The sequence below is a fragment of the Oncorhynchus clarkii genome, chromosome 5 (genome assembly GCF_045791955.1).
Source record: "Oncorhynchus clarkii lewisi isolate Uvic-CL-2024 chromosome 5, UVic_Ocla_1.0, whole genome shotgun sequence".
Classification (NCBI taxonomy): Eukaryota; Metazoa; Chordata; class Actinopteri; order Salmoniformes; family Salmonidae; genus Oncorhynchus; species Oncorhynchus clarkii.
In genome coordinates this window covers 10,859,079-10,873,896 of record NC_092151.1, presented here as the reverse complement: position 1 = coordinate 10,873,896, position 14,818 = coordinate 10,859,079, and the positions used below count along the sequence as shown (strand labels likewise).

Sequence of the window (14,818 nt, the reverse complement as noted above, 5' to 3'; positions counted from 1 at the left end):
TGCTGTTCCACAGTTTAACCCATAAGTCACTCTCAGTTGTGATTATGCTACAAAAAGGCTTGAATGTAACAGGTTTATTCCTCATAGTCAGAAGTGCTTTAAATTGATTGTAGCCTATTTATCTCACATGTTGTGTTCATGATTCATGATAACAATGCATACTAAGAAAAATAAGCTTGCAAAAATCAGTCTAATTTAAGAATGCCATATCAATCAAAATCAAATCAATTTCCAATAAAGACAAACAATCACAACCTCGGGATTTTTATCTTCTACATTTAATTTGGTGCAAATCTTGCATGCCTAATGCACAAACAGCAGAAATTGGTGTCAAGGGAGGAAATCCTCTCACACACATGGCACAGTAAGAGCCTTTCCCATTACCAACTCCGCCCCTCTCATCTTGTAGTTTACTGTAGCAGCAACTGCGGGCTTCAGACGGATCACACTTGCTTTCACCATCAGAGCTTAGTCAAATGTTCCTTTCTTACCTGCGCGCCTCATTCAGCCTTTTAAGTCCCATTTACCTCCGTCGCAATGAGGACATACCTTGCGACGGGACAGAGTTCATTCACTATTTCGGTTGTTTGTGGGATTTTTGTGTCCTTTTCCATCTCTCCGCATGGAGGGCTCTGTGGGCTGACTTGTAATAACCCCTCTCCCGTGGCTCCGCTGCAGGAGTTGGTGCACCGGTCGAGAGTTGTGTTTGAGGGAAAGCTTCAAGAAGACGGGCGCAAGAGAGATATCAACCGACGAGAGCGGGAAAAGCTACTCAATCAAAGAGCTGGTGGTATACGGAATGAGAGCGCGGTCCAGAGAATGAAAGGAGAAGTTGATTTGTCGTCAGAGTCCGTGCCAAACAGGACGTCTGAGTCGGAACCATACCAGGTTAGGATAAGGGTCCATCAAGTATGGGAGGTAAAAGCGGGGGGGCTCGAGAAGGATTCTGTCGTTTCTATTGTCTGGAACCGGGGTGATAACTGTTTGACATTGACTAAAGACACAAGATACATGTTTTTCATGGAACCCACGAATGACACCTCGGTGTTCCACGCCGTTTTCCCACCTGTCGAGACGCGGCGAGCTGTCCGAAAGGATGTCAGCAAAGTGCTCTGCCAAGAATGTGGTAAGTGCAGGGTGATAGCCCACTCTCTGCTAATAACGTGTAACTTTCTGCTGGTCCATAATCTGACAAAATGTCATTTCAAAATGTGTGTTCAGATGTTCAGATGATGCAAGGCCAAACCCCCATAAATGATCATTTCGGACAATTTTACAACTTTAAAGCATGACATTGACAGCCCAATTGTGTCCATACATTTCACTCAAGGCGAATTGGGGCAGCTGAAGTGAGCTCTGGAGAAAGTTAAATATTGGAACGTAGCCAAAGAATGTCATATTGTCATATCCAAAATGACTTTGGTCACTAAGGGCATGCATGATTAGGCATGTAGGCTAAATGGGCGTCATGAGATGACAAGCCATAAGGTGAGAGAGCGGTGTTACCGGGCGGGCTCACCCAGATGTGTCAATGTCGCGATACCTCGGGAGCTCTCTACACGCGGTGGTGCTGAATGTTCATTGACTGGGAATTCCAACTTCCGTTGCTAAACGGGGGTGGGGGGCACAGATGTCAGTTCACGTCTAGTCATTTACATTTGGTTGAGTTAACAACTAACGTGACTTCAACGTGAAATAAACCAAAAATTGTCACCCTGTCATAGAGTTTTTGTTAAAAGTTGGGTAAAAAAAAATCCCTTATGTTCTTGACTTTTTGCAAATCCAATCAGTCTTCTACGTTGATTTAACTTCATCACATTGCATTTTTTGGGCTGAAATTATGTGGAAACAATCATTTTTTTGCCCAGTGGACAGGTAGGCTACATGGACCATTTAGCAGCACACCTCATCTGTTTTGTGATAAAAGTTTATTGAGGATGGAAATCTAGCTATGTCATTCGAAAATGTTAGACTGGCCATATTCTGTCTAAGGGGACAATCACATTTTTTATTTGATAGTTAACCCATTCAGTTAACTGGTATTCAGGGGGTAAGAGTTCATGCTCTCACAATATTTTCTCTTACATCAATTCTCTTTTCCGACAAGGTGATACAGTTGTGTTATAAGCACATGTTGAAGATAATCTCTTACTCTTTAATCACATTCAACCACACCTAGTACATCTCATATTGTCTGTACACTGATGCAGTTATTTTACATACCACAGAGGAAATACAAACATTCAGGAGTCGACAGACTTTATAATCCATTTTGGTTGACAGCATAATTACCCGGGGGAGGGGGTGCACTAATGTTATCAGGTTCACAATGAGGACCATTACCCAAATCCCCAGGGCATAAAGTGCACTCACTGTTCATGAACAGTGACTGTCGTTTGGGATGCAAATTCATCCAGTGGCAGTAAAATGCCAAAGATCTATAAAGGGGAACGCTTTTGTCATTTTGGAATGAGGGAGGTCCTTGTACACATCCCAGTGGCGCTCCTCTGTGACAAAACACTAATGAGAGAGAATATCATGTCTTTATTCTGCAGTGTCTACACACTGCTTGACTGCATGTGGGTGGGAAATGACCATTATAGTGCACAATTTCAATAGTATTGATTAGGAAAAAAGTATGAATTAAATAACACAGACTCAGTTATATCATATAGGCTATGTTAGATAAGGTTGCCATTCTCTTGTTGGATTTGGCATCAGTTTTTGCAGCCACATCAAATCCTTAATTTCCAAGTAGGCTATTGCTTCATGTACTATGGGCACATACATAATTCTTGTAAGGAGCTTTGGGTTGTTCATGAGCTCAATGTTTGGTTTTGTTTTCCTATCAACTAGACTTAGTACAATTGCTCAAATATGTCTGATACATTCCTTTCCAAGTCCCGATTCCATTAGTTCTCCATGGAGACCCAACAATGTACTGTGAGTACAGTGCACTGTAGCCTAGATTGTCCCTTTCGTGGAAATACTGGTACAGAATGATGAGTACAGATTCTTTGTCTGTTAGTGGTTGATAAACCAGACAAACATGACAACCCTTCAGAACACCTATGCTATACTAAGAGTAGATTCAGTGAATGAGTGATAGTGGTTTCCATGACCTGTAAAGAATGGGTGTGTTTTTATTCAGGACCACCTATGCTGTATAGTCCATGGTGCTATGTTCACGCTCAGAGTGCCGTGGAAGAACTAAAGGGACAAATGTCCATTTCCTCCCCAGCCCGAGGACAGGTGCTACTCTGATGATGTGAGGATGGATCCACCCTGGACAGAAGGGACAGCAGTCGCTCACAGTGGGAAAAAGGGTTTCAGGTGGCGAAACACAGTTTGTCATGAAAAGACCATGTGTTCCAAGTCCTGAAGCAAAACAAGGATCAAAGTAGAGAAGGTTTCTATAAAATACCTTGAAGTGCTGTATGTCAAACGTTCTGTTCCATTTCTCAATAGACGCCCACCCTTTGTTCATTGCTTTTGACCACATTTTCAGAGAATGCATGTGATATGCAAATGCTCCTGAGTGGTGCAGCGGTCTAAGGCACTGCATCTCAGTGCTTGAGGTGTCTCTACAGACACCCTGGTTCAAATCCAGGCTGTATCACAACCGGCTGTGATTGGGAGTCCCATAGGGCGGCGCTCAATTGGCCCAGCATTGTCTGGGTTTGGCCGGTGTAGGTCGTCATTATAAATATATAAAATCATTTGTTCTTAACTGACTTGCCGAGTTAAATAAAGGTTCAACTAAAAATATATGTACCATTCAAATGTATAGTCAGATCACAGTACATTAATACAATGTAGCTACTTAAGTGATTGCTAAGCAGAGGTCGCTGGGATAATGAAGGCAGTTTACACGCAAGCACATACTACTAAACGTCATTCTGGATATGGATGATGGAACAGGATCAAGTATTGGTTTCCTGATTCAAAACCGGCTATTCGTTCAGAGACTCAATGTAATGTGCTTAGCTTCAGCTCACAGGCCTAGAGGATAACCTCACTGTGTTCATTGTCTGTTGCTGCCCCGGTTTTAGTGGTGACTGTGTTTAGTTGGGGGGGGGGGGAAGGGCATCGGTGTCGAAATAAACAATGCCTGCATTCCTGTTGTGAGAACTCCTTTTTACCCATCTCAAGAGACAGTAAATGGCTCAGTGCGAAGAACAATTCTTTCAGACTGTGCAACCACACTGCACTAACGTCATTGTAAAGGCAGTTGTATGAGTCCCCTTTCAGAGAGGGAACAGTTTACGCTTTGCAGGGTCTTGGTAAATTCTTGTGAATTTACTATTTAGACCCAATCATGTGATGTTTCTACTCTTTAAACAATGTTTCCAGGACTGATTGATTGCAGAAAGCCACGCCTCCCTCGGGAATGACAAATGTGGATCTTTCCGACAGCGGAGTGTTCCAGCTCATTTGCTTGATAATGGGGACAATGATTTGGAATAGATCTGTGATGCTTGAACGAAATAAGAGTCTTCTGAAAAGACGCTAGAACACAGGAGGCTGCTGAGGGGAGGACGGTTCATAATAACGTCCGGAACGAAGCAATGGAATGGCATCAAACACACGGAAGCCATGTGTTTGATGTATTTGAGACCATTCCACCTATTCCGCTCCAGCAATTACTACGAGCCACCAACCTCCTGTGTGATAGAACATGTACTTTGTTGAGTCATGTGACTTACTACTTCACAGATTGAAGAAAATCATCCCCAGAGTGTGGAGGACATTGTTCGAGGTGCACAATCAATGCTGCATTATATGAAACACTACAGGCACCTAGAGCTAGGCTCGTGTTGTAATACAACAGTTGATTTTGGGGGGATTATTAGATAGTCGAGCAATGCTGAAACAATTATTGTATTGTTCTGTTGGGGTAAATAATATAACTGACCCACAAAGTAATTGTAAATCCAGTGTTTATACAGAAAATACATCGTAGACTGTTGAAGTGTATAATTAAAGGCTTCTGCAAGTTTGATTCCCCTTAGAATCTAGGCTAGTTCTCACATAATCAGGAAATAAAATAAAACAACATGCTAGACATTCGGTTTAGGGATGCTACAACAGTGTTGTAGTAATCTAGAGTGAGGGGTTATTGGCAGGGGAAACAGTGTTGCAGTAATCTAGAGTGAGGGGTTATGGCAGGGGAAACAGTATTGTAGTAATCTAGAGTGAGGGGTTATGGCAGGGGAAACAGTATTGCAGTAATCTAGAGTGAGGGGTTATGGCAGGGGAAACAGTATTGTAGTAATCTAGAGTGAGGGGTTATGGCAGGGGAAACAGTGTTGTAGTAATCTAGAGTGAGGGGTTATGGCAGGGGAAACAGTGTTGTAGTAATCTAGAGTGAGGGGTTATGGCAGGGGAAACAGTGTTGCAGTAATCTAGAGTGAGGGGTTATGGCAGGGGAAACAGTGTTGTAGTAATCTAGAGTGAGGGGTTATGGCAGGGGAAACAGTGTTGCAGTAATCTAGAGTGAGGGGTTATGGCAGGGGAAACAGTATTGTAGTAATCTAGAGTGAGGGGTTATGGCAGGGGAAACAGTGTTGCAGTAATCTAGAGTGAGGGGTTATTGCAGGGGAAACAGTGTTGTAGTAATCTAGAGTGAGGGGTTATGGCAGGGGAAACAGAGTTGCAGTAATCTAGAGTGAGGGGTTATGGCAGGGGAAACAGTGTTGTAGTAATCTAGAGTGAGGGGTTATGGCAGGGGAAACAGTATTGTAGTAATCTAGAGTGAGGGGTTATGGCAGGGGAAACAGTATTGTAGTAATCTAGAGTGAGGGGTTATGGCAGGGGAAACAGTGTTGCAGTAATCTAGAGTGAGGGGTTATGGCAGGGGAAACAGTATTGTAGTAATCTAGAGTGAGGGGTTATGGCAGGGGAAACAGTGTTGCAGTAATCTAGAGTGAGGGGTTATGGCAGGGGAAACAGTGTTGCAGTAATCTAGAGTGAGGGGTTATGGCAGGGGAAACAGTGTTGTAGTAATCTAGAGTGAGGGGTTATGGCAGGGGAAACAGTGTTGTAGTAATCTAGAGTGAGGGGTTATGGCAGGGGAAACAGTGTTGTAGTAATCTAGAGTGAGGGGTTATGGCAGGGGAAACAGTGTTGTAGTAATCTAGAGTGAGGGGTTATGGCAAGGGAAACAGTGTTGCAGTAATCTAGAGTGAGGGGTTATGGCAGGGGAAACAGTGTTGCAGTAATCTAGAGTGAGGGGTTATGGCAGGGGAAACAGTGTTGTAGTAATCTAGAGTGAGGGGTTATGGCAGGGGAAACAGTGTTGTAGTAATCTAGAGAGGGGTTGTGGCAGGGGAAACAGTGTTGTAGTAATCTAGAGTGAGGGGTTATGGCAGGGGAAACAGTATTGTAGTAATCTAGAGTGAGGGGTTATGGCAGTGGAAACAGTGTTGCAGTAATCTAGAGTGAGGGGTTATGGCAGGGGAAACAGTGTTGCAGTAATCTAGAGTGAGGGGTTATGGCAGGGGAAACAGTGTTGTAGTAATCTAGAGTGAGGGGTTATTGGCAGGGGAAACAGTGTTGTAGTAATCTAGAGTGAGGGGTTATGGCAGGGGAAACAGTGTTGCAGTAATCTAGAGTGAGGGGTTATGGCAGGGGAAACAGTATTGTAGTAATCTAGAGTGAGGGGTTATGGCAGGGGAAACAGTGTTGTAGTAATCTAGAGTGAGGGGTTATGGCAGGGGAAACAGTGTTGTAGTAATCTAGAGTGAGGGGTTATGGCAGGGGAAACAGTGTTTTAGTAATCTAGAGTGAGGGGTTATGGCAGGGGAAACAGTGTTGCAGTAATCTATAGTGAGGGGTTATGGCAGGGGAAACAGTGTTGTAGTAATCTAGAGTGAGGGGTTATGGCAGTGGAAACAGTGTTGTAGTAATCTAGAGTGAGGGGTTATGGCAGGGGAAACAGTGTTGTAGTAATCTAGAGGGAGGGGTTATGGCAGGGGAAACAGTGTTGCAGTAATCTAGAGTGAGGGGTTATGGCAGGGGAAACAGTGTTGCAGTAATCTAGAGTGAGGGGTTATGTCAGGGGAAACAGTATTGCAGTAATCTAAAGTGAGGGGTTATGGCAGGGGAAACAGTGTTGCAGTAATCTAGAGTGAGGGGTTATGGCAGGGGAAACAGTGTTGCAGTAATCTAGAGTAAGGGGTTATGGCAGGGGAAACAGTGTTGTAGTAATCTAGAGTGAGGGGTTATGGCAGGGGAAACAGTGTTGCAGTAATCTAGAGTGAGGGGTTATGGCAGGGGAAACAGTGTTGTAGTAATCTAGAGTAAGGGGTTATGGCAGGGGAAACAGTGTTGCAGTAATCTAGAGTGAGGGGTTATGGCAGGGGAAACAGTGTTGTAGTAATCTAGAGTGAGGGGTTATGGCAGGGGAAACAGTGTTGCAGTAATCTAGAGTGAGGGGTTATGGCAGGGGAAACAGTGTTGCAGTAATCTAGAGTGAGGGGTTATGGCAGGGGAAACAGTAATGCAGTAATCTAGAGTGAGGGGTTATGGCAGGGGAAACAGTATTGCAGTAATCTAGAGTAAGGGGTTATGGCAGAGGAAACAGTGTTGCAGTAATCTAGAGTGAGGGGTTATGGCAGGGGAAACAGTATTGCAGTAATCTAGAGTGAGGGGTTATGGCAGTGGAAACAGTGTTGCAGTAATCTAGAGTGAGGGGTTATGGCAGGGGAAACAGTGTTGTAGTAATCTAGAGTGAGGGGTTATGGCAGAGGAAACAGTGTTTTAGTAATCTAGAGTGAGGGGTTATGGCAGGGGAAACAGTGTTGCAGTAATCTAGAGTGAGGGGTTATGGCAGAGGAAACAGTGTTGCAGTAATCTAGAGTGAGGGGTTATGGCAGGGGAAACAGTGTTGTAGTAATCTAGAGTGAGGGGTTATGGCAGGGGAAACAGTGTTGTAGTAATCTAGAGTGAGGGGTTATAGCAGGGGAAACAGTATTGCAGTAATCTTGTTTGTGTGTGGGAATAATGACTAGTGAACCTGGGGAGCTTTGTTTTCACATTGCCCTAAAAACGGGAACCGCAGAATTCAAGCAAACCGAACTCAGACAACCTCTCGAGATGGTCTCAGTTCGGATCGCTTCAGGGGCTCTTTTGAGGGGTATGAGATACTTTTGGAGTGTTCACACTGCACAAACAAAAATAAGTGAACTGAACTGAGTTCACCAAAATGGTCTGAAAGGGACCAAGTGTGATAACACCCTTAAAAACCTCTAAAAGTCTACACCTTTGGAGGGAGGGTGTTCTACTAAACTATCATATAGAATTGTTTAAAGATGGTCATGCCATGGATCATTTAGCTATTTGATTTAGAATTTTAGGGCCCCTGTAGGTATGAAAAATATATCTAAAAAATTATTTGATCAAATATCAAATTTGGCCTTTACTCCTATAGCCCATATTCATAAATGGCAAACCACACAGTCAAACAATAAATCATAAGGAATGAGGTTTTGAAGTGTCTTTTCTGTATCTAGGAGAAATAAGAAAGCTCAGGAAATATTTTTGTTTTTTGGACACATATTTAACCCCTTTTTTGGGGTTGGCACAAAACTACCTCCATACTTCCATTAATTTTTATAAACCGGCACCAGTTAACTTCATACGAGTCCCGTGACACTGGTGGGTAGAGCAAAACAGAACACCATTGTGTTGTGAGAATCTCCCCTTTCCATAGTGGGGTATTAGTTTGTAGCCCAAACGGTTCGTTTTTGTGAGAAGACAGATTTTCTGGGTTGTTTAATGTTCGGACAAACACCACCGTAGCTCGGCCACCTTCCAGCGCAGATGCAGATGGAAGACCGACATCGGAGGATGCTGTGGATTGAAACACAGCCCGTGCAGATATCTCTAGCTTAAACTGACACATTCGGATGGGGATTTTCTTATTATGTTATTTTATTGACACACTGTTAGTTTACAGAATTATTATTAAGACTAAACTTGAGTACAAACTTAAGACAAAAGGAATGTCTTATTCTCAAAGCCTAACATAGAGAGTCATGCCCTGCACATCTATGACTGATTGCTCACGTTTTGTCACATTAACTCCCAAATATGAGCTGACAGAATCAAAAACAAGTCTTCTAAGACCTAACCCAGAGATCATCATAAATCACTCCGGCCTATTTCGAGGTCAGGGAAGTAAGCATTTGGACTGAGAGGTCCTATATCATTGACAGGTTAGACTGAGATATAGTTATAATCCCCCCATGTTCTGGGACAGATTATCCCATAATTCCACATTTACACAGAATGGCTCACAATTTGTCCCACATTTGACTGTTCAATCCCAATGACATCTTGCAGTAAAAGTGACATCCTACAAAAGTGTTGTCAATTGATACATGACTAAGTGCTTATGGACTTTCTAGGAATAGGTTACAGCTACTCTACTGTAGTTAGTTTTCCTTGATGCCAATGGGAATGTGAGAATAGGATTTTAAAGAAATATGTGCATGAGAGAAAGCACTCTGAATAATGTGGGATTATCGACTCTATTTTGTGAGCCACAAAATACTGTTTTTCTAATCAAATGCTCAATTTCAGACATCGCAGCAGTTCGAGAATGAATTAATCAAATCCAATTTGAGGTTAATGCCCAGTACACGGTGAACTGTGGATTTCTGCTGATTCTGAGAAAATGTTGGTGCCTATTTAGAGAACGCTTTCATAATGAGATTTGTTGACAATACATCTGACTTTGTTTTCTGTTGGTATGAACCAGTCTCCACCATAAACCATTGCCACTATGTTGTTTTTGTACATTTTTCATAACATGCAACTAACTGCTTTAGTATTCTGCATGACACATTGCACATGATGCATTGCAAGGTTTTTAAAGAGCCATCTATGTGTAGAGAGAGAGACAATTTAATATGACCCTAGGAAATAGTTGTCATCACATTGAACATTGACTGCTGACAGGGATCCAAATGTTCCCTGATGTGGAAGCCTCATATTTTGTGTATGAAAGGCCACTACTTTGCCTCATGAAGGTTAAGCCAGCAAAACTTGTATTAGTCTCTCAACTCATCGTGAAAGGTCAATGAGGTGGTAATCTACGTCTTCATTAGCTGGCATGCTTAATTTACAGGGATCTCACGACCCCTCAGAATACACAAATGTTTGTCTCGTTGTTGCTGGTTTTTATTACAGCATTCATCCAGAACAACACTGAGAGGCTGCTCCTTTGTTAGTAAAATCCTGTAGCTTTTACTTTGACTTGGATAATGTACTGTCATCTTTCGGCTGTGAACATTGCTCCAGACAGCCAAAGATGGCAATATAAGGTTTCAGTTGTGCCAATAAACAAGGCTTATCATTTGCCAATTAAGTCCAAATTGAACTGTGTCTATGGTCATTCGTTTCAACAATACCCCATACAGTAAAAACCAAGACAAACGTTTCAAACTAAGATGGACTCATGACACATTCTGGGTTGATAGTTGGTATTATATAACAGACACAAAACTATTTTTATCCCTTGATGAGATTCTCTTTGCCCCGTTATGTAATGTTTACATGTCTGGGGCTTACAAAGACAAACATGCAGTCTTTTATCATGCTGAAATCACATTAACAAATGCACTTTGGGATGAAGAATATTGAATCCCATTCTCCATTGTTTGAGATGGGCCCTTTCTGAATGTGCCTTTATCTGGGGGGGGGGGGGGGGGTTCTACATTCTTTCATAATGCTTTTCCACAACGTACCAATTCATACCAGGCATATAACATCTAAGTATTATATTTTCACATTTAATCGTATTTGTTTCATATTATTTTTGTGAAATGCTGTGTAAAGATATATATTCTAATCATTTGGTGGGTGCTTATATTTGTGCTATTTCACACATGTATAAGTGTGGTATTATACGAGAATTATTTTGTTGTTGTTGCATATCCCTGCTCCCCCTGAGACACCCTCGGAGAGTGGGGTCACGATCAGGGTCAGCCATTATTAACGGCGACCCTGTAGCAATTAGGGTTAAGTGCCTTTCTCAAGGGCACATCAACAGATTTTTCACCTTGTCGGCTCCGGGATTCAAAGTAGCAACCTTTCAGTTACTGGCAGGGACGTCATGCACCCAAACATCTGAGGGGGAACAAAGTCTGTGTTGATGGCTAGGGGGTGGGGTGCCCCCTATCTGTAAATTGGAGAATTTAGAATTTTACACATGCATGAAACAGCTTTTTCCTGCAATCTAGAGGCATAATCATTATGATTAATTATATAACATTTAAAAAAAACATGTTTATTTGTCTGCATATCTAAGCATATCGCTTGAGCTGTAGGTATCCTCCTGACTGGAGTTTCTTACTATGCATCTCTGCTAAAATCTGGGTAAAAGATTGAAAGGAATGTGAGTCTTATTCAGTACATTTAGTTATCGCTTCCTTTTCTAAAGTCTACCAACCATGCCAGCAAGCATACCAGCTAAGATAGTTAGACAAGCTAGCTACTCTAATTTGAGTGATTCTTCTTGGTAGCTAGTTATGAGGTTGGCAGATTGAGAACCTATCGGGGCTAGCTAAAGCCAACTTCATACAATTACTATGTGGCTAGTAGTTAGGGATGTGACAAATGTGAACATTTTCTTAACATTTAAACTACATTTTTTGTTTATCGTTGAAATTATAAGAAAAAATCATAAAATTACGTGAATTCACAATTCATATACGGTCTGCGTATGACCGCTGAATGGTTGTCACCAGTTACCACCGCCTATTTCTACAAAATATATATTTTTCTATTTTAAACCTAACCCAAACCTTAACCACAATGCCTAACCCTAAATTAAATGAAGGCCGTAAAAGCACATTTTTGTTTTCATTCATTTTTACGATATAGACAATTTTGTCTTTATGTCTGTGGTAACTAGTGGAAACTTTACCAGACCTTACCTTACCTTACCCACTCAACAACGATGGTAGTTAATAATGTTTTAGTTTATCTGCTGTGTGCATTTCCTCCATTTTCTCAGTTGTCAGTAGTACATGGGACTTCATGTCCCATTTCTCATTGATGTGATGGGTCGTGGCAGTGACGCATGACAGCGTCTACATAGACGTCCAACAACCTGACGTATGGTGTTTGAGAGCTGGCGCTTTGTAGGACTACTTGCAGAACAATCAATTCCTCCATCCGTCATGTTTTTTAAACATGGTATCTTGTAGTCTGGTTCTAGTCATGCCATTAGGGCAGCACTGAAGCCTTAAGTCCTCTACCATTGACAATGGCTGCACATCAACTGCAATCATTTATGTAATCAAGCGCTGTGATTTTCACACTCGGTCCCTTATCTCACTGCTGCCAGCAACGGTTTGGGCCTCACGGTGCCTCTCTTTCAGCATTGCACCTGTACTGCCACCATGGATCAATTACACCTCGCAAAGTTTGCATTTCACAAACTTCTCATTTAACTTCTCAAAGTATTGCCGTACAGGTTGCTTCCCTGTCTCACCATGTGCCATTTCTTTCAACTGTTAACGAGGATAGAGTGCGGAACGCTTTATGTCCGTGAAAAATAATTGTAAAGATGCATATCTTGTCCTACTAACATATCTCCTGCTACTAACATATCTCCTCCTTCTAACATATCTCATCCTACTAACATATCCCCTCCTACTAACATATTTCCTCCTACTAACATATCTCCTGCTGCTAACATATCTCCTCCCACTAACATATCTCCTGCTACTAACATATCTCCTGCTACTAACATATCTCCTGCTACAAACATATCTCCTGGTACTAACATATCCCCTGCTGCTAACATATCCCCTCCTACTAACATATCTCCTGCTACTAACATATCTCCTGCTACTAACATATCTCCTGCTGCTAACATATCTCCTCCTACTAACATATCTCGTCCTACTAACTTATCTCGTCCTACTAACATATCTTCTGCTACTAACATATCTCCTGCTGATAACATATCTCCTCCTACTAACATATCTCCTCCTACTAACATATCTCCTCCCACTAACATTACAGCATTGCTGGTTTAGATATTTGTTTTCCTTTAATGATGATGATCAGGACCATTTACTGGTAGTTTTGTGATAACTGCACTGTGATTTTATACGCCACAGTCCTGCTAGTAGTATAAAAACTTTAAAAAATAAATGTAAACAGGACAAATCTGTGTGGGCAAGTGCCCCTGTGACCCCTGTGGGCATGACGCCTCTGGTTACTGCCCCTCTGGTTAAAACACTCCTTGTTTTTTAAATAACTAATTGACTGACATCGGTTCAATTCCATTTTTTTTTTCATCTTTTTTTTCTGTGAGCTCAATGCGCACATTGCACCATTTCTCTAGAGGTAAATCAGATCCAGCCTGAACTGTGCGATGTAGTAGGGAGTTGTGTTAAGGTTTTCTTCCTCCTCTTCCTCAGACCAAAATGCAGCGTGGTTATCTTCATACATCTTTAATAAAGATAATGACGATACAATACAAAACAACAAACGTACCGTGAAAACCTATACAGCCTATCTGGTGACAACAAACACAGAGACAGGAACAATCACCCACCAAACACTCAAAGAATATGGCTGCCTAAATATGGTTCCCAATCAGAGACAACGATAAACACCTGCCTCTGATTGAGAACCACTCTAGGCAACCATAGACTTACCTAGACAACTCTACTATACCACAATCCCATAACCTACAAAAACCCCAAGACAAAACACACCAAATAAATAATCCATGTCACACCCTGGCCTGACCAAAATAATAAAGAAAACACAAAATACTAAGACCAGGGCATGACAAGTTGTAGTTTCCAACAGGCCAATATTGTACATAGCGCACAAAACGTGGAAATAACTACAATGACCATAATCCTTTGTATGAATAATCCATCCATCTCCTTGTCCAGACTGTGTTTCTTTTATGCCTGCTACAGAAGAGACAATAATGCACGACCGTGAGGGGATATAGAGAGGAGCTGTTGCTTTGTGAGGTATCTCTACCTGAAAATACATCATCTAAGTGATTAATGGTTGGTATTCAGCAGTCATAAAAGTATGTCTTATTTACTTTGAAGAAATGCAAAATAGTGATTTTGTCAGACAGTATAACTCTAAAGAGATTAGATGATGAGATGATGACTTGGAATGAAATAATAAAGTCATCAAGTAAAACTAATGTAATATACACAACAACTGAAATATTTTAATAAAGTAATGTGAATAAATTAGGGTTAATAAGTGATAAGCACTAATGGGCAGTCACTACCATCAAATATAATCACATTTTATTGGTCAAATACCCGTGTTTAGCAGATGTTATTGCAGGTGTAGCGAAATGCTTGTGTTTCTAGCTCCGACAGTGCAATAATATCTAACAAGTAATATCTGACAATTTCACGACAATACACTCAATACACACAAATCTAAGTAAAGGAACAGAATTAAGAATATATAAATATTTGGACGAGCAATGTCAGCGTGGCACAGACTGCGATACAGTACTGTAGAATACAGTATATACATATGAGATGGGTAATGCAAAATATGTCAACATTATTAAAGTGACTAGTGTTCATTATTAAAGTGGCCAGTGATTTTAAATGTACAGTTGAAGTCGGAAGTTTACATACACCTTAGACAAATACATTTAAACTCAGTTTTTCACAATTCCTGACATTCAATCCTAGTAAAAATTCCCTGTCTTGGGTCAGTTAGGATCACCACTTTATTTTAAGAATGTGAAATGTCAGAATAATAGTAAAGAGAATGATTTATTTTAGCTTTTATTTCTTTCATCACA

At 41.4% G+C, this 14,818-nt stretch overlaps 1 protein-coding gene across 2 annotated transcripts in view; it reads left to right on the top strand.

The window, feature by feature from the left end:
- The first annotated feature begins 537 nt into the window (after nucleotides 1-537).
- The window catches only part of LOC139408330 (neuregulin 1), a 150,656-nt gene continuing 136,375 nt past the window's right edge, over nucleotides 538-14,818 (top strand). Inside the window, exon 1 of one of the 2 annotated variants that reach the window (XM_071152082.1) lies at nucleotides 538-1,126. In XM_071152082.1, coding sequence (XP_071008183.1) covers nucleotides 538-1,126 — 589 coding nt within the window. The remainder of the gene's footprint in view (nucleotides 1,127-14,818) is intronic. The other variant, XM_071152084.1, reaches the window with a different exon arrangement.